The 23836-nt window shown below is 39.5% G+C and overlaps 1 protein-coding gene across 1 annotated transcript; it reads right to left on the bottom strand.

The window, feature by feature from the left end:
* Positions 1-1171: 1171 nt before the first annotated feature.
* LOC113922322 (olfactory receptor 10AD1) lies at positions 1172-2774 on the bottom strand. Its single transcript, XM_027594259.1, has 2 exons — positions 2746-2774; positions 1172-2135 (listed from the first exon to the last, which is right to left on the bottom strand). The coding sequence occupies exons 1-2, from the start codon at positions 2772-2774 to the stop codon at positions 1172-1174; spliced, it is 993 nt and encodes a 330-aa protein (XP_027450060.1).
* Between the last annotated feature and the right edge of the window lie 21062 nt (positions 2775-23836).

The raw sequence follows: 23836 nt of genomic DNA, 5'->3' as shown, positions 1-23836 counted from the left end.
GGCAGATGCTTAACTGACTGAGCCACCCAGGCGCCCTTGACCTGTGCCCTTTTCTATTATTATAAAAGGGGCATGAGAAAAAAATGCAATTTTCAAAGAAAGAGAATCGCTAAAAATATAATCCCCTCTCAAGGGACAGTAACTGTGGTCAAGGAGAGAAGCTAGAGGAAGTGAGAGAGGTCAGGGTTGCAAATGGAAAGGCTTCTACAATGGTAGAGGTAGTGTGGAGAGGTGTTCCTTAAAGTACAGGGAATGAAATGTATCCATTTAAGATGGGAAGTAAGGTGCAATAGGATTGAGTTGGACTGAAATGAAAGATGGTTGGGGAAAAAGGCAAACAGTAGGGAGAGGGGAGTTAATTGGGAGTTTATACCAGGGAAGGAAGCTAGTAGTCTGAGCAGCTTGGCAGAGGCATTGACTATTTGGATCAGAAGGGAAATATCAAGCAATCATGTTACCTAGGAAACTAGAAGATTTAGGAGAAGGGGTTTGACACACTAGCCTCTCTCACCTTCCTTTCCTCAACAACACACAAGCATAAACTTAATTTGAATGCATTATTATGGTGGCACTTTAATGCCATTACAAGTTCTCCCTCATGGGCTAGTGGAGGCTAAGATACAGAGTTCAGGCTGATGATCTTTTTCATTTTCTTCTTTTCTCTGACTTTTCTTAATTATCAACACTGCTCCCTAATTTCCTTTTTCTTAACTTTTCCCACTACTTCTTATGTAGAGGTGAGGTGGTTGAAGGTGGATTCAGGATATGAGAGTGGAATTTGAGAAAGAAAAGAAGACTAAAATGACAAGTTGAAAGAGAAGAAAACTTTAGTTCTAAATGTATATGCAAAACTCAGGCTGGGAACAGCGTGTAAAAGTACTGTACAAATAAAATGAAATGGAATCAAGTACATATATGTCTTATAAGATCCTGTTTTGACAACATAGAAGAAAAAAGTAGGAAAGTCTCAAATTATCCTGAGAAAGGACCAAGAGAAAACAACACTTGAAGTGAAATCAGACAGATGAGCATTAGACATCAACATAATCTTCCAGGTCTGATGCGAGTAGAAAGAAAACTATGAATGCTCTTTCCTAGAGCCTTTCAGCATTGGAGAGTTACCCAATTGTCAGGGCTGGGGGAGGGAGCTTCTCTTCCAGGAGGCTTCCCACTAGACAGACTTGGACTGGGCCAGGCTGGTCCTCCCAAGGGCCCTCACCATGGCCCTCTTCATTTCCTTGTTTCGAAAACTATAGATGATGGGGTTGCACATGGGGATGATGATGGCGTAGAGGAGGGAGAAAGGCTTGTCTTTGTCAGGGCCATGTGTGCTGCGAGGGTTCATATAAGAGAACATGGCTGAGGTGTAGAAAAAGATGACCACAGTCAGATGGGAAGCACAAGTAGAGAAGGTCTTTCCACGACCTGAGGAGGAGGCTCTGCCAAGGATGGAGGCCAGGATGCGTGCATAGGAGATGACAATGAGCACCATGGGGCTGAGCAGCACCACGATGGCATCGGCAAAGATCGTCGTCAGACTAAACTGGGGGTCTCCACAAGAGAGAGCGATCACTATGGGAGCCTCACAGAAGAAGTTTTCTATGTGGTTGTCTCTACAGAACGGACCACGAAATGTCATGTAATCAAGCAGAATGCCATTGATCAGCCCAAAGAACCAGGCAGTGCTTACCAGCTTCACACAAACCTGCCGGCTCATGATCTGGGCATAGCTGAGTGGGTGGCAGATAGCAACATAACGGTCATAGGCCATAAAAGCCAAGAGGATGCACTCGGCCACACCCATAGAGAAGACCAAGTACATCTGGGTCGAGCAAGAGACAAAGGAGACAATGTGGTTCTTGGCCACCAGGTGGATCAGCATCTGTGGGATGGTGGTGGTGATGAAGCAGACATCCAGGAAGGACAGGTGGCCAAGGAAGAAGTACATGGGGCTGTTGAGCCTGGGGTCTGTCCAGGTGATGAAGATGATGAGGCCATTCATGGCCATGGCAAGGCTGTAGAGGGCTGAGAAGAGGGCAAAGATCAATGCCCGAGTGGAAGAGGAGCTCTGCTCAAAGCCCACGAGGATAAACTCTGTCACTGTGCTGCCGTTCCTTAGGTCCACTGTCTTGGACCTGCTTGAGGAGGGAGGACAGGAAAGGCACAGGTGAGATAGTTGTAGGGGACTGTGAGGTGCTCACTTGGACCCAGAGATCCAGCTGTAAAAGAACAATGAGTGGTGGTGAACATCTTGGAACTTTAGTAAACTATGTAATTGGCAATGTTGTGGGGCAGTGAAGATGCCAGGGTCACCAGAGACTGCATACATGGAATTGTAATATCAAAAATTGAGGAAGCAATGGTTATACTTTATTCTGGTTTGGTCAGGCCTCAAATGAAGTGTTGCAATTGCTCCAGGGCCCACAATGTTGAAGGATTAGCCACTAACCAAAATGTGTTCAAAGGTGTTAAACTAAGATGGTTGGGCCTGGAACCCATGCCAAATGAGGAAAGAAAGGTTTAAGAAATTGAGGAATGGAGTATTTGAGGGAAGAGCATGGTGGCTGTTAGCTTATAGACGATCATATTTAGGAAGCACCTGGGAGAGGTTTAAAGACATATTTTTCTAGAAGAAAAAAATGCTCAGTGTAGTATATGTATTTAAAATAATGGGTTGAAGTTTCAGAGGAAACAGTAACATTCTAGCCTTCAGCATTGCCCCTTAGGTGAGAATGATTTGCATACCTCTGGGAACAGCCATGCTTCCCAGTCATCCACCCTCTTACCAGATTCCCTCTCCCGGTGGTTGATGCTGCTGTATCCACCATCCATGCAGTGCATGCTGGAGATGGGGCCTGGTTGTGAGCTCTCACATGCTTTCCCAATAGGAGACAGTTTTCCTACAGGGGTTGGGACTTAGGGCTAAGCACTTTTGGGTGGAAAGGATGCAACCACTGCTGTGAGACAAAGGAAACTATGAGCAGCGCACAAATTCAGCCTTTCTGGAATGGACCTTCAGAAAACTTTGATCTTCCCGGATAAGTCTTGTTCTTTTCCCATAATCAGAGAATGAGCATTCAGAATTCTCATGTTATTTTCTCATTATTATAACTTTTAGGAAGTCATTATGTTCATATTAAATCTCTCTTGTACTCTTCATCTTGTCTTGGCGTTAGATATCAGATCCCTTCCACTTTCAGATGCTTATAGATGGTTAGTATATTCCTTCTTAACCTTCAGTTCTGTCAACCACTCTTCTTTGTTTCCTTTTCTGTCCTTTTTCTACACATTCTTACTCTACCCCCTCTGGGAGTCTTTCCCCCTCCTTTCTCCACTTCCACTTCTCACTCTTTTCTTCTCCCTTTCCTTTTCTCATATTTGGTGTGGCTGTCTGCCATTCAGCTACCTCTGGTTGGACTCCCCTCTCTTCTCCATGTCTTTAAGCAACTCATGTTGCCTATCTTTATTTCAGAAGAGAACTACCCCGTTAACTGCCACTCCTTTCCACATTAGATTCCCTGTAGGTGAATTCCTGATAGGTCAAGGCAGTAGGCCATTCCCATCATCCATACTTTGGAATGCTCCCCTAGAACTTGTACCCAGAACTTCTCCTCTTCGGGGCCGATAAAGGGCAGGGAGGGTCAGAGAGCAATGTTTAACCCCAGAAGTGGCCTGGAATCATGGGCCCAATGGACATGTTGGGGTTAAGGTCAGAGTCTAGGTAAGGGAAGGCAGTGAGCTATGCTCCAGACAAGCCTGGGGCTTGTCGAAGAAGAAACTAAATTTCAACCTAAGAAAGCACTAGGATCTGTAGGAGTATATACATGCTGACTGTGGTTCACTGTGCCAGAAAAGAATACTCCGTGATACCTGGCATCTAGTGCCCTGTTAACCACCGGGGTTAATCAGTCAAGCATTTGCATAAATAAATAGGACAATGACTTGAAAATCACATCCTACCTCATTCTGTTGCTTGGCTGGTGATGATGTTTATCACTGAATCACTGCAGCAAATAATAGAGAAAATCCCACGGTGTTTGAAGAACTGGTCCAGGGAGGATGGTCTGATCTGGTGGACCACTCTGGAAGAGAGTTGTCATGATGGCCTCATTAGTTCTTCAACGTCCATACCATAGATGATGAATGTTTACTTAAATAATAATACTAAGTTACATATGTACTGTACTTTAACTCACATATTCCACTTATTAATAAGCTTACTTGCTCCCACTTTTTCAGTGTATGTTTTGACCTTCTAAGGACTTTTAATTTTGTCCCAGTGCTAATTGAATTTTAGCACCTTGACTTGAAAATCACATGCTCTCTTAATTGTTACTTGAAGAAAACACCAGCAAGAAAATAAGAAAACATTCATTCTCCTTTAGCTGCAGACAATCTCATATTATTCTATAAGATGAAACATGTCCTTGTAATTATTTCTGACAACGAATTTTCTGAGACTGGACATCAGAAATTGTTGCTATGTGCTCTAAACCTAATTGTGAACCTCTAAAATATCATTTTTATTGGTGACCTTAATCATGGCCATCGTAGTATTTAAATTGATATCTGTTTTCAGAAAGATATATATGTATATATATATATATATACACACACACATACTTGTGAGATTTCTCTGTTAAACCAGAAGAGGACCATGGGATTTTCTTCTGCCCAGGGTACAGATATAAATAACCACCCACGATCCCTTGGACTTCTCGTTTAAAGAGTCAAGGGTCTGTAATCTCATTTAAATTAATAATAATTTATAAAGTAGTTCACACATGCCATTATTTTTTATTGTAATTTAAGGATATAATTTAATCTCATTGAAGAACCTCTGTTAAGTTATGTTGGACAATGTAGTTGAACACAGTTTGGCAAGGAGAGAGGAATAGGGAATAAGTTTTCAGCTGTGGGTCTAGACTGGCTTCAGAGGTGGCTTACTGTTCTGATCCCTTTTAGAACCACTTGCAAGGAAAATAGAACTGTTCCAAAGTTCCAAGAGCCTCTCAACAGAGCAGTGATTTGTGTTGGAGGAGCAGCCAACATGAAGGTGGAAGTAGGACTGTTTTAATATCTTACACCCTATGGTTAACTGTAGACTTAATGGGGTTAGAGAACACAATGCTAGATACTGTTAGGAGTGGGGTAGGTAGGGAATAAGTTCTTCCATATTCCTGATGTTTCCTTCCACATGGATAGATTGTGATAGCATAACACTCTTGACCTTTCTCTTCCTCATTCACACCGTCCCATGGGGAGTGAGTGGCTTAGGACACTGTTGAATACCTTCAACAGTTAGCCACAATGTTCCTGTAGCTTTCCTAGCATGCTATGGCCACAGGAAAGAAAATATAACACAGCACTGTATCATTCATTTATTCTGAAGAGTATGTTTGTTTTAGGAATGAGATTGGTTCACTTAAGTTGTAAACGAACTCATCAGCCTTATTTAAATCATGTAGATTCTTAGAAAGCTGTGAGGCTTGGCTATCTTCTTGCAGGTCTGCTGTAAATAAAATGTGCCTTTAGTAATTTCAAATCTAACACAGCTTGAAATCTGGTTTCTCTTCTGCATACTCTAACCCCTTCCCTTTTTGGATTAAATACATAATTTCATGACTTGAAAGCCAAAAACCATTATTTTTCTGAGCAGAAAAACTTTATGGTGAATATATTTATCCTGAGGTTCATGGAGCTCTAGGGAGTCTGAAGCTATGTTTCAGTTTGTCCATGCATCTCTGAAATGTTGTATGAAAACGTGTGCATGAGAGCATTTTTCTTGAGAGTAAAATGAAGAAAAACATATTTGTTGGTGTGGTTGGTGTGAAGATTAGGAGGAAATTTATTCAATCAAAAATGTGTGTGTGTGTGTAAATATGTATATATGTAAATCACATAGAACAGTATTTGTAGTAGGGAAGTGCTCAACAAATCTAGTTTCCTTTTCTAGGTCACTGAATAAATAAAAAATATTAGTTAAGACATTTACTTTTTTTTTTTTAAGATTTTATTTATTTATTTGACAGACACAGCGAGAGAGGGAACACAAGCAGAGGGAGTGGGAGAGGGAGAAGCAGGCTTCCCAAGCAGAAGGCAGATGCTTAACGACGAAGCCACCCAGGCACCCCAAGACATTTACATTTTTAAATGTCATTAATCCTCGGGGTGCCTGGGTGGCTCCGTCGTTAAGCGTCTGCCTTCGGCTCAGGTCATGATCCGAGGGTCTTGGGATCGAGCCCCGCATCGGGCTCCCTGCTCAGCGGGAAGCCTGCTTCTCCCTCTCCCACTCCCCCTGCTTGTGTTCCCTCTCTCGCTGTCTCTCTCTGTCAAATAAATAAGTAAAATCTTTAAAAAAATAAAAATAAATGTAAATCCTCAAAATGCCTGAAGCCTTTTAAAAACTGAATCTACAAATTAAAAATGTATTTCTAAGCATTGTTAAGTTCTGGTAGAGCATGCAATACAGTTGAGGGTAGAGATATTTTACAATTTAACTGTACTATGATATGGATAAGAGCTCTAGTAGGGCTTCAATAAAATACGGCGGTATCTCAGAGTAATAAAATAATGAAATACTCAAGGAAAAAGTGTGTAAGAAGAAAAAACATCAACTCCAGAAAGAATAGCTGCTTAATGACTGACAGATTCAGAGGTTGTTCTTGGAAAAGTGCATTTTTTTTAAAAGATTTTATTTATTTATTTGACAGAAAGAGAGATGGCAACAGCAGGAACACAAGCAGGGGGAGTGGGAGAGGGAGAAGCAGGCTTCCCGCTGAGCAGGGAGCCCGATGTGGGGCTCGATCCCAGGACCCTGGGATCATGACCTGAGCCGAAGGCAGACGCTTAACGACTGAGCCAACCAGGTGCCCCAGAAAAGTGCATTTTTATAAAAGAAAAAATGGCCGATGTAAGCAGAAACATGGATTAAGCCCAGAAAGTCTGAAACTGAAAGTTGAAATTATACCCAAACTTTGAGAAAGGCTTTAAGAGGTAGAAAGTGGCCCTAAAAAGATGTTCTTTTAGTAAATTGAATTATTAGTAGGTATGTGATTATTGTGATATAAAGGATAGATTCAGTGATGAAAACCAGTTTCTCCTCAATATTTAGTAAGGAAGATAGAAATTCCTGTCCCCAACTGGACAATGCATGGATCAATTGGAGGCCCCAAATTTCATAATGGCTGATACCCAATAATTTTGAAATCAAATTTATAAAATAAAAAATGTTAATTCATTGGGGCTTCTTTGAGAATTGAGTGAAGATTTCCACTGCTTCTCAAGGCTGAGAACTAAGAGCCAGGCTGAAAATTCTCCTAATTCAATAGGATTAGACCAACAGGCAGTCTTTAGGAGGAAGGCAAAGGCATCCACCCTCCTGATTCTTGCTCAGACAAGCTACAGTTCATCCTAAAGTGGATAATCAATTTCTCTTTGTTAAATAACAATGAAGATTTAGAAATCAGATTTGAAAAAGCAAAAGAAGGGCCATTAATCATTCAAAAATATAGACCTGAGGGTTGCAGAAAGGGAGGGGGTTGGGGGGATGGGATCACTCGGTGATGGGCAATAAGGAGGGCACGTGATGTGATGAGCACTGGGTGTTATATGCAACTAATTAATCATTGAACATTATATCAAGAACTAATGATGTACTATACATTGGCTAATTGAATTTAAATTAAAAAACGAAGAAAAAGTGTAGACCTGATGAAAACCTCTAGAAAGGAATAAGGGTGAGCCCCAGAATTAGCCTTGCTAAACGAGAAGGGCAACCAGGATCTACAGAGCTCCTTGTTAGTGAGATGCGGGTCATCCACAACCAGAGATCAAGAGGAATACACAAGTTGCAGAGTAGTTTGGAAGATTTCGCCACCTATCTGTGGAGGAAGAGAACCAAGTAGTTGTATCTAGCTGAGTGGTGTCTCACGTTAGAAATATTAGAAAGACAGTAACCTACACTGAGACCCTTCACCAGGAGCAAAAAGTGAAATTAGAAAGACCTTGTAAGACCAGAGCCATTGTCTGCCGGGCCTTACTCTGCATCCTACTGCATTAGCCCCATCATTAGAAAGAGCCCAGGCCCTTACCAAACAGAACCTTGCGTGGCCAGAAAAAAATAATTGTTTTCCTTCTGATTTTTGCATTATTCAGAATGCCCTGTAATTGTGGCATTTCTAAAGATTTTTTTAAAAGATTTTATTCATTTATTTGAGAGAGAGTGTGAGAGCAAGAGCACAAGCGGGGGGGAGGGGCAGAGGGAGAGGGAGAAGCAGGCTCTCTGCTCAGCAGGGAGCCGCACTTGGGGCTTGATCTCAGGACCCTGGGATCACAACCTGGCCAAAGGCAGATTCTTAAGTGATTGAGCCACCCAGGTGCCCCTAAAGATTTTAAAATTTGAGAAGTGACTTTGGAACTCCATGATTTTCACTAACACAGCTGTATGAAATTTGAGGAATTTAGGAATAAAATTGGAAGGCGATGGAAAAGAAATTTTTGCCATGAAGAACCTAACAAAGTTGTACAAACAAAAGCATATGGATCCATGACTGAGAAGATTTTTGGAGGACAGATGTAAATGACTTGTAGGGAAGGGCAACTAATCAGTGTGAGTCCCTAGAGGCCTCTGCTGGCAACTCTGTTACAACTTAGCAACCCATCTCAGTTTCTTAGGAACTCGCTTCAGAAGTGTTTCTCTAGACCTACCATTTCCCCTCTTTTCTATTTTAAGTTCATTCCCATACCCCTTTTCTTAAGTGAGATGGACAGGGAGTAGTTAGTCTCTTTGCTCCTCACCATGCCTTGTCAATAACTGGCTTGCAGCAGAGATTTTATCCAATTGAGTTAAATTGTAGAAATGTTCTAAATTCGCTCATTGTTTCTTAGTCTCCTGCCTTCCTTTTGCTTCAGGATCTACACTGCTTTGCTCCTGGATCCACTCTTTGCTCCTGGATCCACTTCAGTCTCTCCATATCTCTGTGAAACTGAGGCTGTCTGCAGTCCCTGCAGTCCCTGACGATGACCTGGCCAAGGCCAAGTGGTTATAAATGTGCCAAGGCTGGGCATGCCCGATGCCTGTCATGGGCTAGATTCCTGTGATGTCCAAAAGGTAAATGAAGGCCACACGCTCTCCCAGAGGACCCTTATTGATCTGCACCAATGGGAAACACCACAAATAATGGAATTACCAAAAATAACCTCAATTTCATATCGTAGCTGCAGTTCTAACTCCATATTTTGCCTGCCTCCATCTCCTGCCTCCTTCCCCATTCACTGTCTGCGCCCTAATGTGAATTTACATTAGAAGCTGTAATGAAACCAGAGTACACTCACTGTTCCTCTCTCTTATCATAGTCACCTTCGATATGGAAACTTCATGAGTAAAACAACCCAAAAAACAAGGGAAAGAGAGAGGAAATGATATGCAAAGGTAAAGGTATGCCTAATGATCTTCCTCTGAATGTTGAGGGCCTGTGTATATGAAATTGAAGAGGAGAATTTAGTAATCAATAATTATTGAACTTGGGCAGATTGGATAATTTCAGCTGTTCTGTGGCATTTTTTAATCTCAGCTATTTTGCTATTTAAAATGCCTGAAAGAAATTTGGAATGACGCTAAATAGCTTAGAGAAGAAAGAGAGAAAAAGAGAGAGAGAGAGAGGAGGAGAGAGGGAGAGAGATGCGTATCAATAGAATAGAACAAAGCTGAAGCACAGAAAGATCCCTGCACTAAGAAATGGATGATTTTAAAGGCAAATTGTTACATATTTAAAGACTCAAAAACCATCTGGAACCTGATCTATCACCTTATAGGGAAGCAGGGAGGCTAACAGGGTAAAGTACAGGGACTCTGGAGGCAAGCATATCTGAAATTCAACCTTGGCACTGTCACTTATTACAATGTCGATTTGGCTAGCTGAGACACAAGCTTTTTTCTCCTATAAAACAAGGATTAACTAAAATAACACGTAATTAGAGGTTGCCACAGATTAGACAATAAACAGTTCTGATCTCTTGCTTCCTCTCCCTCTCCCTGTGGTTTCACTTCACATGTGGAAGGAATACTGTAAAGATATGTCCAGCTTCCCACATGCAGAAACCCAGAGAAAGGAGGATTTCCTCCATCCTAATGGCTCCTGCCTCTCCCTATCAGGAGGGTCTTTCCGTCTAACTCAGTTTTCCCCCATATATGTGAGTCCCATTTTCTCTTAATCTGGCTTCCAGAAACATTGCAAAACATATCAGCCTCAAGCTCTGTAGCACAATCTCTAAGAGAGGATCATCCTTGAGTCACTTCTCAGCCTCTCTTTCTCCAGGGAACAAGAAAGAAAAATGCCAAATAAATAGAAAATACTGACACACGCAAACAAAAAGAGTAAGAGTTGAAAAAAGAAAGTGAGAAAAGGTAATCCTAGAGATAGTGGAGAGAGCCCATCCACACAAAACAAAAAGAAGGAAAAATGTTAAAGTCAAAGAGAGGATTAGAGGGACTGAAACAGAGAGACAGAAATAGGAAAAGAGTGTACATATGTGACAAGATGGTGTATATGTGGAAAAGTGATGAACAGGTGGATCTTTGGGGGAGGGAATAGAGAGAAGCACATCAAGAGACAGAGAAGTAAGGACCCAAATCTCAGCACAGAAAAATATGAGAAGAAAAGCCAAATGTGGAAAAAGAGACTGAGAGGCTGACCAGGCAGGCTGGGCATGGCTCCCTGGTCATGTGGAATCAGAACTAATTAGCCAGGTGCTAGGGTTCTTCTCCCTCAAGTTCTAGAAATGAAAGAAATGGAAAGATCGGATTGTCTCCCTCTCTGCAGCAATTAGAGACAGGTCTTCGCAAACCAAACTGGCCCCAATAGACACATGCAAGCCAGGTGCCCCCTAGCCAGAGCCATGAGGGCTGGTACGCAGACTCTGAGAGCCTAATGGAACCTCAGAGGGGTGATTGAGAGAACAGAGTAGCTGGGAGAGAATTGGAAAAGCGGAGACAGAGGTAGGCATCAAGAGAGGGAGAAATGGACAAGGTGGAGGTTAATGAAGTCTCCTTCATAACCTCGGTGTGCAGAGCTCTGGTGTGATCTGAACACAGGTGGTCCCTGAGGGAGCCAGGGGGTATTCATCTCTGATGGATGCCAACCGCGTCAGGGGCAGCTTTCAGTGCAGAAGTGAGCACATTCACTGACCTTCTCCACGGGCTTTGGTACATGAAGGTGATGACATTGGCTGTGCTGATCTCAGGCCCAGAGGAGGGATCCACAGGCATAGAGTGAGGGTGCAGTGAATTCTGCTGCAAACCAGCAGCTTGTTTATAGGGCAAGGAGGACATGCACACAGGCAGGTGTGAGCTAACTGGTTCCTGTTGGGAGCCAACTGTAATAAGGCCAACTATCTCTTGTGAAGTGTTACTATTCTAACGGGATCCCTGGGGAGAGTCTTATACCAGTTCATCCCAAGGCTCCCTTGTGAGGCTATGTCCATGGCAGGTGGCCTGGAAGGTCTGGAATAGTCTCAGGGTTTCCCAGGAAAGTTCTACTCCATTTACCAGATGACTTGATAGACAAAGGGGCCTGGCAAGTATCATTATCCTCATGTCCTCAACTTCAAATCTGGGAGCCCTTTAACTCTGGTCTACCAATTTTATTTTGGAATTAATTTTACAGTTAGGGGTTCTGATGATGTAGGCAGCATTTCTTGTGTCCCCAGTTAAGTACTTTTTCATACCATTATGCTACATTCAACACAACAATGAACATTGGCTGAGTACCCACTCTGCTCCAGTCACCTTATTCAGTGCTGTCAATAGGGTGATAAACACACAGTCACAAGCTCTCCTTGATAACATGCTCCCCTCCTAATCGCCATCCTCTACCTTTTCCTCACACTTCCTTTCTTGAAATCTGGAAGAACCTTCTTTCTTCTGATCCACCCACTGTTCTTCCAAAATCCCGCCTGCCTACTACTGAATTTGATTCTGCATAAGCCGAAGAACCTCACTTGTCCTCACATGCCCTCAACCCTCTAAAGCTCTTCTTTCTACTCCTGAAAGCCTGGACTCTTGTAAAATTGAAATTTATGATGCTTGAGTCCTGACTCATTCTAAATGTGCGGGAAAAATGGCTTTTTCTCTGCACTCTACCATATACTTCCACCACCATCACCAAGTCTGGGTCTTACAAAATCTAATTTAATTGGGGCATTTTTGGACCATAATTCGGTTTGGAGGAAGACATGATTTTAAAGCATAAGGCACAAAAACTAAGCTTCAAGTTACTGACCTTTGCAGTACAAGATGTCTGACATTCCTTCAGATATCCATCCAAAAACTCCTGAAGAAAAAAAAAGCAAACTTGTCAAGTTCTTTAAAAAGAGCTATTTCTATACCTTCAATTGATATTCTAAGAAGGAAGGTTTATTGGTCTCCTCACTTCCCTATAACCTCTCATCCACAACATTTTATGAGGTAAGTCTCTATATTATAATTTCCATTTATTTAGAGTTTCTCTAGTGACATTTCCATAAATTTATATGCATCTTTCCATGAAGTATTGACTGTTTTCAGGAGGGTTATTCCTATGTACTTTATATTTTGATAAATAAAATTTTAAATTTTATTTTAAATAAAATAAAATAAAATTTTAATTTTAATTTTCTAATATGTTTGCAGGTATATAGAATGCAATTCAGTTTTTGATAAAATTTTAAATTTTATTTTAAATAAAATAAAATAAAATTTTAATTTTAATTTTCTAATATGTTTGCAGGTATATAGAATGCAATTCAGTTTTTGAATATTGATTTTGTGTCCAGTAACCTTGTTAAAACCTATGAATTTTAATACATTATCTGTGCATTCTTTTAGTTTTTCTATGAAGACCATCACATGCCATCTGTAAATAAAGACAGTTTTGCGCTTTCATTTCCAGTTCTTATACCAATTTCCCTTGCTTTATTGTACTTTCTAGGATCTTCAATACAATCTTTTTTTTAAAGATTTTATTTATTTATTTGAGAGAGAGAGAATGAGAGCCAGAGGGCACGAGAGGGAAGAGCGTCAGAGGGAGAAGCAGACTCCCTGCTGAGCAGGGACCCCGATGTGGGACTCGATCTCAGGACTCCAGGATCATGACCTGAACCGAAGGCAGTTGCTCAACCAACTGAGCCACCCAGGCGCCCATCTTCAATACGATCTTAAGTATGTATACACAATGGAATATTACTCAGCCATCAAAAAATGAAATCTTGCCATTTCCAACAATGTGGATGGAACTAGAGGGTATAATGCTAAGTGAAATAAGTCAGTCAGAGAAAGACAAATACCATATGATTTCACTCCTATGTGGAATTTAAGAAAAAAAAAAGAGATGAACATATGGAAAGGGGGAAAAGAAAAAAGGAGAGAGGGAAACAAGCCATAAGGGACTCTTAATGATACAGAACAAACTAAGGGTTGATGGAGGCAGGGGGTGGGTATTAAGGGGGGGCACTTGTGATGAGCACTGGGTGTTGTATGTAAGTGACGTATCACTGAATTCTACTCCAGAAACCAATAACCAATATTGCACTGTATGTTAACTTACTAAAATTTAAATGAAATAAAGTACAATCTTGAATAAAAGTAGGGATAATGGTTACCTAGGCTTATTTATGATTTAGAAGGCAATTTTATTGTTTCACTTCTGTAGGAGGATATTTGCTGTTGAGTTTTGGTGTATAATCACTTTAATAGCTTAAGGAAGTTCATTTCTTTTTTTTAAAAAGATTTTATTTATTTATTTATTAGAGAGCAAGTGAGAGAGAAACAGCATGAGAGGGGAGAGGGTCAGAGGGAGAAGCAGGCTCCCCGCTAAGCCGGGAGCCCAATGTCGGACTCGATCCCAGGACTCCGGGATCATGACCTGAGCCAAAGGCAGTCGCTTAACCAGCTGAGCCACGCAGGCACCCAAGGAAGTTCATTTCTATCCCTGGTCTGCTGAGAAAATTTTTTAAAAATTTTTAAAAGTTACAGACAGGTGTACATGTTTAATAAAACAGATGCCTTTCCTGCATCTACTGAGATGATCATGTGGTTTTTCTTCATTTGTCTGTTAATGTAGTCATTTACATAATTCATTTTCTGATGTGCAATCAACTTTGAATAATTGGAATAAACTCAATTTTGTTCAGGACATAAGGTATTATATTTTTAATACATTGTAGGAAACAGTTTTCTTTTCTTTCTTTTTTTTTGGAGACAGTTTTCTTTAAGAATTTTGCAACTATGTTTGAGAATGAAATTAGTTGACTTTATCTTTATCAAGTTTTGCTATTGATTATCACTTAAAAAGTTGAGGTGTTTCCCTCTTTTTCCAGTTATCTAAAATTAGATTACTTTTCCTTGATTGATAGTATTTGCCTTAAGATCCTATGTCTGGTTCTTTATTTATAGAAATATCATAGAAATTTTTTTTCAAGTTTTTATTTCAATTCTAGTTAGTTAACATATATGGTAAATTTGGTTTCAGGTGTAGAATTTAATGATTCATTACTTACATATAAAACGCACTGCTCATCACAACAAGTGCCCTCCTTCATATGCATCACCCATTTAGCCCAGGGCCCAACCACCTCTCTCCATCAACCCTCAGTCTGTTCTCTCTAGTTAAGAGTCGCTTATGGTCTACTTCCCTCTTTCTTCCCCCTTTCCCTATGTTCATCTTGTTTTCTTTCTTAAATTCCACATATGATTGAAATCACATAGTATTTGTCTTTCTCTATTTCTTTTTTTTTTTTTTTTTTGGCAAAAATGCTTTTTCTTTTAATATGTGCAAAATATATTCATTTTTCAACAATAACAAAAATGTATTTGCAAATTCTATGATATGGAATTACATTTGGGGGATAGTAGGCCCTAGGTCTTTCTTTGGTCTTATGTTTTTTTTTCCTTTTTAATTTTTTTATTGTTATGTTAATCACCATATATTACATCATTAGTTTTTGGTGCAGTGTTCCATGATTCATTGTTTGTTCATAACACCCAGTGCTCCATGCAGAACGTGCCCTCCTCAATACCCATCACCAGGCTAACCCATCCCCCCACCCCCCTCCCCTCTAGAACCCTCAGTTTGTTTTTCAGAGTCCATCATCTCTCATGGTTCGTCTCCCCCTCTGACATACTCCCCTTTTCTTCCTCTCCTGTTATCTTCTTCTTTTTCTTTTTTCTTAAAATATGTTGCATTATTTGTTTCAGAAGTACAGAACTGTGATTCAACAGTCTTGCACAATTCACAGCGCTCACCGTAGCACATACCCTCCCCAATGTCTATCACCCAGCCACCCCATCCCTCCCACCCCCAACCAGTCCAGTAACACTCAGTTTCTTTCCTGAGATTAAGAATTCCTCATATCAGTGAGGTCATGTGATACATGTCTTTCTCTGATTGACTTATTTCACTCAGCATAACACCCTCCAGTTCCATCCACGTCGTTGCAAATGGCAAGATCTCATTCCTTTTGATGGCTGCATAATATTCCATTGTGTATATATACCACCTCTTCTTTAGCCATTCATCTGTCGATGGGCATCTTGGCTCTTTCCACAGTTTGGCTATGGTGGACATTGCTGCTATAAACATTGGGGTACACGTACCCCTTCGGGTCCCTACATTTGTATCTTTGTGGTAAATACCCAGTAGTGCAATTGCTGGATCGAACGGTAGCTCTAATTTCAACTGTTTGAGGAACCTCCATACTGTTTTCCAGAGGGGTTGCACAAGCTTGCATTCCCACCAACAGTGTAGGAGGGTTCCCCTTTCTCCACATCCCCGCCAACATCTGTCGTTCCCTGACTTGTTAATTTTAGCCATTCTGACGGGTGTGAGGTGGTATCTCATTGAGGTTTTGATTTGGATTTCCCTGATGCCGAGCGATGTTGAGCACTTTTTCATGTGCCTGTTGGCCATTTGGATGTCTTCTTTGGAGAAATGTCTGTTCATGTCTTCTGCCCATTTCTTGATTGGATTATTTGTTCTTTGGGTGTTGAGTTTGATAAGTTCTTTATAGATTTTGGATACTAGCCCTTTATCTGATATGTCATTTGCAAATATTTTCTCCCATTCTGTCGGTTGTCTTTTGGTTTTGTGGACTGTTTCTTTTGCTGTGCAAAAGCTTTTTATCTTGATGAAATCCCAATAGTTCATTTTTGCCCTGGCTTCCCGTGCCTTTGGCGATGTTTCTAGGAAGAAGTTGCTGCGGCTGAGGTCAAAGAGGTTGCTACCTGTGTTCTCCTTTAGGATTTGGATGGACTCCTGTCTCACGTTTAGGTCTTTCAACCATTTGGAGTCTATTTTTGTGTGTGGTGTAAGGAAATGGTCCAGTTTCATTCTTCTGCATGTGGCTGTCCAATTTTCCCAACACCATTTGTTGAAGAGACTGTCTCTTTTCCATTGGACATTCTTTCCTGCTTTGTCAAAGATAAGTTGACCATAGAGTTGAGGGTCCATTTCTGGGCTCTCGATTCTGTTCCATTGATCGATGTGTCTGTTTTTGTGCCAGTACCATACTGTCTTGATGATGACAGCTTTGTAATAGAGCTGGAAGTCCGGAATTGTGATGCCGCCAGCTTTGCTTTTCTTTTTCAGTATTCCTCTGGCTATTCTGGGTCTTTTCTGGTTCCATACAAATTTTAGGATTATTTGTTCCATTTCTTTGAAAAAAGTGGATGGTATTTTGATGGGGATTGCATTGAATGTGTAGATTGCTCTAGGGAGCATTGACATCTTCACAATGTTGATTCTCCCAATCCATGAGCATGGAACGTTTTTCCATTTCTTTGTGTCTTCTTCAATTTCTTTCATGAGTATTTTATAGTTTTCTGAGTACAGATCCTTCGCCTCTTTGGTTAGATTTATTCCTAGGTATCTAATGGTTTTGGGTGCAATTGTAAATGGGATCGACTCCTTGATTTGTCTCTCTTCTGTCTTGTTGTTGGTGTATAGGAATGCCACTGATTTCTGTGCATTGATTTTATATCCTGCTACTTGACTGAATTCCTGTATGAGTTCTAGCAGTTTTGGGGTGGAGTCTTTTGGGTTTTCCACATACAGTATCATATCATCTGCAAAGAGTGAGAGTTTGACTTCCTCTTTGCCGATTTGGATGCCTTTGATTTCTTTTTGTTGTCTAATTGCTGTGGCTAGGACTTCTAATACTATGTTGAATAGCAGTGGTGAGAGTGGACATCCCTGCCGTGTTCCTGACCTTAGGGGAAAAGCTCTCAGCCTTTCCCCATTGAGAATGATATTCGCTGTACGTTTTTCATAGATGGCTTTTATGATATTGAGGTATGTACCCTCTATCCCTATACTCTGAAGAGTTTTGATCAAGAAAGGATGCTGTACTTTGTCAAATGCTTTTTCTGCATCTATTGAGAGGATCATATGTTTCTTGTTCTTTCTTTCATTAATGTATTGTATCACATTGATTGATTTGCGGATGTTGAACCAACCTTGCAGCCCAGGAATAAATCCCACTTGGTCGTGGTGAATAATCCTTTTAATGTACTGTTGCATCCTATTGGCTAGTATTTTGGTGAGAATTTTTGCATCCATGTTCATCAGGGATATTGGTCTATAATTCCCCTTTTTGATGGGGTCTTTATCTGGTTTTGGGATCAAGGTAATGCTGGCCTCATAAAATGATTTTAGAAGTTTTCCTTCCATTTCTGTTTTTTGGAATCGTTTCAGAAGAATAGGTAATAATTCTTCTTTAAATGTTTGGTAGAATTCCCCTGGGAAGCCATCTGGCCCTGGGCTCTTGTTTGTTGGGAGATTTTTGATGACTGCTTCAATTTCCTTAGTGGTTATGGGTGTGTTCAGGTTTGCTATTTCTTCCTGGTTCAGTTTTGGTAGTTGATACATCTCTAGGAATGCATCCATTTCTTCCAGATTATCTAATTTGCTGGCATATATTTGCTCATAATATGTTCTTATAATTGTTTGCATTTCTTTGGTGTTAGCTGTGATCTCTCCTCTTTCATTCATGATTTTATTTATTTGGGTCATTTCTCTTTTCTTTTTGGTAAGTCTGGCCAGGGGTTTATCAATCTTATTAATTCTTTCAAAGAACCAGCTCCTAGTTTCATTGATCTGTTCTAATGTTCTTTTGGTTTCTATTTCATTGATTTCTGCTCTGATCTTTATTATTTCTCTTCTCCTGCTGGGTTTAGGCTTTATTTGCCGTTCTTTCTCCAGGTCCTTTAGGCGTAGGGTTAGGTTGTGTATTTGAGACCTTAAAGGAATTTTAGTACACTCCATGTGAGTCAGGAGTGTCATGGGCACTGAAAATGCTAGTGCTGAAACATCTGGGAACCATGTGACAACGTTTTGAAGAAAACTTTAAAGAAGACTCAAGCAGAATCCGAGAGGCCCATTTAAATATTAAGAAAGCACTTGTGATGAGCACTGTGTGTTATGTGTGTTGAATCATTAAATTCTATTTCTGACAGCAATATTACCCTTATATTAACTAACTAGAATTTAAGTGAAAAACTTGAAACAAAAATAAATGAAAAAAATAAATTTATAAATAAATCTTACTGGGTTCTGCATCTAGAAGAGTGAATTTTCTTTTTCTGTGTAATTTCAATGAGTAGAAGTCAAACTAGAGAGTAGAAATGTCAGAGAAAAAAATGACTGGTATTTCTAATTGTACATTTTTCTTCTCTTTACTATAAAAGTAATGCCTGTTCATTATAGAACATCTAGAAAATACCAAAAAACTAAAGCAAAATTAAGTAAATTAAAAGAATCACCAAGACAGTACAGTACTGGCACAAAAAACAGACATATAGATCAACGGAACAGAACAGAAAACCCAGAAATGGACCCTCAACTCTATGGTCAACTAATCTTCAACAAAACAGAAAGAACATGCAGTGGAAGAAAGACAGTCTTCTTCAACAAATGGTGTTGGGAAAATTGGACAGCCACATGCAGAAGAATGTAGCTGGAGCATCCCCTTACACCATACACAAAAATAGACTCAAAATGGATGAAAGCCCTAAATGTGAGACAGGAATCCAGCAAAATCCTAGAGGAGAACACAGGCAGCAACCTCTTCAATCTTGGCTGCAGTAACTTCTTGCTAGACATGTCTCCACAGGCAAGGGAAATAAAGGCAAAAATTAACTATTGGGACTTCATCAACATAAAAAGCTTTTGCACAGCAAAGGAAACAGTCAACAAAAGCAAAAGACAACCCATAGAATGGGAGAAGATATTTGCATATCAGATAAAGGGCTAGTATCCAAGATCTATAAAGAACTTATCAAACTCAACACCCAAAGAACAAATAATCCAGTCAAGAAATAGGCAGAAGCCATGAATAAAGATTTCTCCAAAGAAGACATCCCAATGGCCAACAGACACATGAAAAAATGCTGATCACTCGGCATCAGGGAAATACAAATCAAAACCACAATGAGGGACCGCCTCACACCAGTCAGAATGGCTACAATTAACAAGACAGGAAACAACACATGTTGGCGAGGATGCAGAGAAAGGGGAACCCTCTTACACTGTTGGTGAGAATGCAAGCTTGTGCAGCCACTCTGGAAAATAGTATGGAGGTTCCTCAAAAAGTTAAAAGTAGAGGTACCCTATAACCCACCAACTGCACTACTATGTATTTACCCAAAGGATAGAAACGTGATCCAAAGGGACACCTGTACCCCAATGTTTATAGCAGCAATGTCCACATTAGCCAAACTATGGAAAAAGCCCAGATGTCCATCAAGAGATGAATGGATAAAGAAAAGGATGAAATCTTACCATTTGCAACAACGTAGATGGAATTGGAGGGTATTATGCTAAGTGAAAGACAATTATCATATGGTTTCACTCATATGTGGAATTTAAGAAACAAAACAAAGGCTCATAGGGGAACGGAGGGAAAAATAAAATAAGATGAAATCATAAAGGGAGACAAACCCAAAGAGACTCATACTTATAGGAAACAAACTGAGGGTTGTTGGAGGGGAGGTGGGTGGAGGAATGGAGTAAGTGGGTGATGGGCATGAAGGAGGGCACCTGATGTAATGAGCACTAGGTGTAATATGCAAGGGATGAATAACTGAACTCTACATTTGAAACTAATAATACACTATATGTTAATTAATTGAATTTAAATAAAATAAATAATAATCACCCAGAGAGAAACATATCAGTATTTTCATTCATGTCTTTTCAATTATTTTGTTTTCTATGTTTATATTTTAAAAGCTTTTAAGATCAACATAAGGCCTGAGTAGAACCTGCCTTCAAAACTTAAATGTTGGGGAGAAGTATATCTTCAGGACGAAACGCAGCATTGACTCCTGATTGGAAGATCTGCTGTAAGTCCAATAGGGAGAAAGTATAAAGGATAAAAGTTCACTTTTTGTTTGAATTGGCAACTGGGAACAATTGCATTCCATGCCATTTTACAGCCAAAAAATTTACTTATTTAATAAGTGAGTGCCTACTATGTTCTATATATTTTGCAAGGTGCCAGGGATATAAAATCATGCATAAGAACTTTCTCTCTGACTTCATGGGTATTATACTATATTCTAAGTCATTAGATCAAGGGGATAAGTAAGAATATAGAGAATCCATATAATATATGGGTAACAGTAACAAAAAAGCATACATTTATAAGCAAATATATTTCAAACTCTATGCCTCCATGTAGGGAATGTACTCTTTTGAAGGGCCATGGAACACTTGTAAAATACTGTTGATCTATTAGAGTATAAAGAAACCTGAAATGAATTCCAAAGAGCCAGAACAGTTCAGACTATATTCACTATGCTCACACTGGGGCTGTTGAGCCTGGAGCCTGGGGTCTGTCCAGGTGATGAAGATGATGAATCATGTTCAGCAATGAAAAATTTCAGAAATTTTTTCTTCTGAAATTTTCTCCTCTTCTGTCAGAGGAGATTTCTGAAAATTGTGTTTACTTTCTTCCCCTGAGGGAGAAAAAGAGCACAGGGGGCTGGTCAGCTTGTATATAGGATTTTGCTTACCAATATTGTTTATCATTGTGGTGCACTTTAAATGTCTTACGATTTTTGTCAATTATACCTCATTAAAGCTGAAAAAAGTCTGTCAAAGCCAACTGAATAAAAGACAATATTGTTTGCTGGGGTTTTTGTTTTTGTTTTTGTTTTTGTTTTACTTCAAGGAAAGAAGTAAATTCTTACTGAATCTTTTACATTTAGAATGTGTTTTTTTTTATAAATAAATTGTAGATAACATTCTTCTGATCAGCAGGGTCACCAGGAGTGTTGTGCCATTTGTATATGGCACAAAGGCCCCTGAAGGAAAGAGTGAATATTGAAATCCAGGCTGTGCAATCTAGCCTGTGCTCAGTTTATCAATCTGTGCACCCTAGTGAGGTGTGAGTTCAGGGGAAGTGCGGTGCCTTTTTTCCTAATTCTTCCCTGAGAGAGAGTGACTTTTTCTAATTAGCCCAAAGGTACCATATGTGCTAGGGAAGCACAGCTGATCAAGAAGATCCGGCCATGAGAATATTTAAATTTCAGCACTTAAATTTTTTGTCTTATAAGATTGGTGAAATTTTTGAATGAATAATAATAAATAGGCCTGTGTTCCTCTGAGTGGATTTTAGGAATAAAAATGCAACAGGCATTTCTTATAATGCAGTGGTACTCAAAGTGTGGCGTACAGACTACCACCACCAGCAGTGTTACCTGAGAACTTGATAAAAATGCAAATTGTTGGCCTTCACCCCAACTACTGAATTATTAACTCTGGGGATGGGGCCCAGAAACCACTGTTTTAACAAGCCCTCCATGTGATTCTGATGCACATTAAACATTGAAAACTACTGGTTTAATACAGGGGTGGACAAATTATGGCCCCCGAGCCAAATATAGTCCACTGCCTATTTTTATAAAGTTTAATTGGAACACAGCCACACCCATTTACTTATGTATTTCCCACCACACTAAGTAGAGCTTAGTAGTTGCCACAGAGACCATATAGCCTATAAATTGGGTTGTCAGATTTAGCAATTAACAATATAAGATGCTTCATTAAATGTGTTTTTCAGATAAACAATGAATAACTTTTTATTATAAATACATTCCATGCAATATTAGTAATCCAACACACAAAGCCTAAAATATTTACTATCTGCCCCTTTACAAAAGACATTTGCTGACTCCTGCTTAATGTAATGACTTTAGAGTGGACTTGCTTCTGATAAACAAGAGTGTGTAACAGATGCAATGAAAAAGCCTTAGTCCTGAGTACACACCTGGGATTCTGGTGCATCCAGTCTCAAGCACTTCCTTCCCAAGAAGAAGGCTAAAACTAGGAAACCAATTTGCTTGGATGGAAGGGCAGCTGGTGCCACTTCTTTTTCTGTTTATTAAACTCACTATTATCAGTTTGCTTTCCCCTTTTTAAGTGCCTGGTGTTACACATTTCAATTAAGATAAAGCAGATGTACTTCAATAATAAAAAATTTTTTAAAAGATCAAGCAGATATTTTAGTATTGTCCAAGTAACTCAGAAGAAGTTCTGTGACAAAAATAAAACTAGACATGATTACAATAATAATCCCACCTACTTGAAAATTGGGGGGAGAAAGCCCTCTGAAAACAATCCTTAGATCAAACAGGCAATCAAAACAGTAATTACAGACTATCTAAAAAAATACTGATAATAAAAGTAACATATATCAATAAATACCATACACAGATATTTGTTAGAGTAAAAGTTGGTAGCCTGAAATAGTTTTATCACTTAACAAAAAGGATTAAAGATAAATGAAATAAAACAAAATAAAATTGTTGAAGGGTTCAGAAGCAGATAAACAAAGTGAATCTAAGGAAGACCAGAGAGGGAAAATATGTACTGGAGGAAGAGATAAGTTTCTAGGTAAATTTAAAACACTAAAAAGTGTTCTTTAAATTCATTAAAGAAATTCATTAAAAAAAGGAGAGAAATCAAGATAAGCTACTATTCTGAGTGAAAGGAATGAAATGCAGTTGTTCTAAACCTTGGCTTCACATTGTAGTCACTTGAAGAGTTTTTAAAATCCCCTTGGCAGAAGACATGAACAGACATTTCTCCAAAGAAGATATCCAGATGGACAACAGACACATGAAAAGATGATCAACATCACTCATCATCAGGGAAATGCAAATCAAAATCACTCTGAGGTATCACCTTACACGTTTCAGAATGGCTAAAATAAAAAATACAAGAAACAACAAGTGTTGGCGAGGATGTGGAGAAAAAGAAACCCTCTTGCACCACTGGTGGGAACGCAAGCTGGTACAACAACTGTGGTAAACAGTATGCAGGTTTCTTAAAAATTAAAAATAGAATTACTATATGATCCACTAGTAGTGGAACATAGTAATTCCACTTACTGGGTATTTACCCAAAGAATACAAAAACATTAATTTGAAAAGATATAGGCACCCCTATGTTTATTGCAGCATTATTTACAATAGCCAAATTATGGAAGCAACCCAAGTGTCTATTGATAGTTGAATGGATAACGAACATGTGGTCTATATATATAATGGAATATTATTCTGCCATAAAAAAGAATGAAATCTTGTCATTTGCAAAAACATGGATGGAGCTAGAGGGTATAATGCTAAGTGAAATAAGTCAGTCAGAGAAAGACAAATACTATATGATTTCACTCGTAAGTGGAATTGAAGAAACAAAACAAAGAAAAAAAGAGATAAACTGAAAAATAGATTCGTAACTATAGAGAACAAACTGATGAGTACCAGAGGGGAGGTGGATGGGTGAATGGGTGAAATAGATGA

The sequence above is a fragment of the Zalophus californianus genome, chromosome 9 (genome assembly GCF_009762305.2).
Source record: "Zalophus californianus isolate mZalCal1 chromosome 9, mZalCal1.pri.v2, whole genome shotgun sequence".
In the NCBI taxonomy this organism is placed as follows: Eukaryota; Metazoa; Chordata; class Mammalia; order Carnivora; family Otariidae; genus Zalophus; species Zalophus californianus.
The sequence above is the reverse complement of the archived record's forward strand: the minus strand, read 5'-3'. Positions and strand labels throughout refer to the sequence as shown.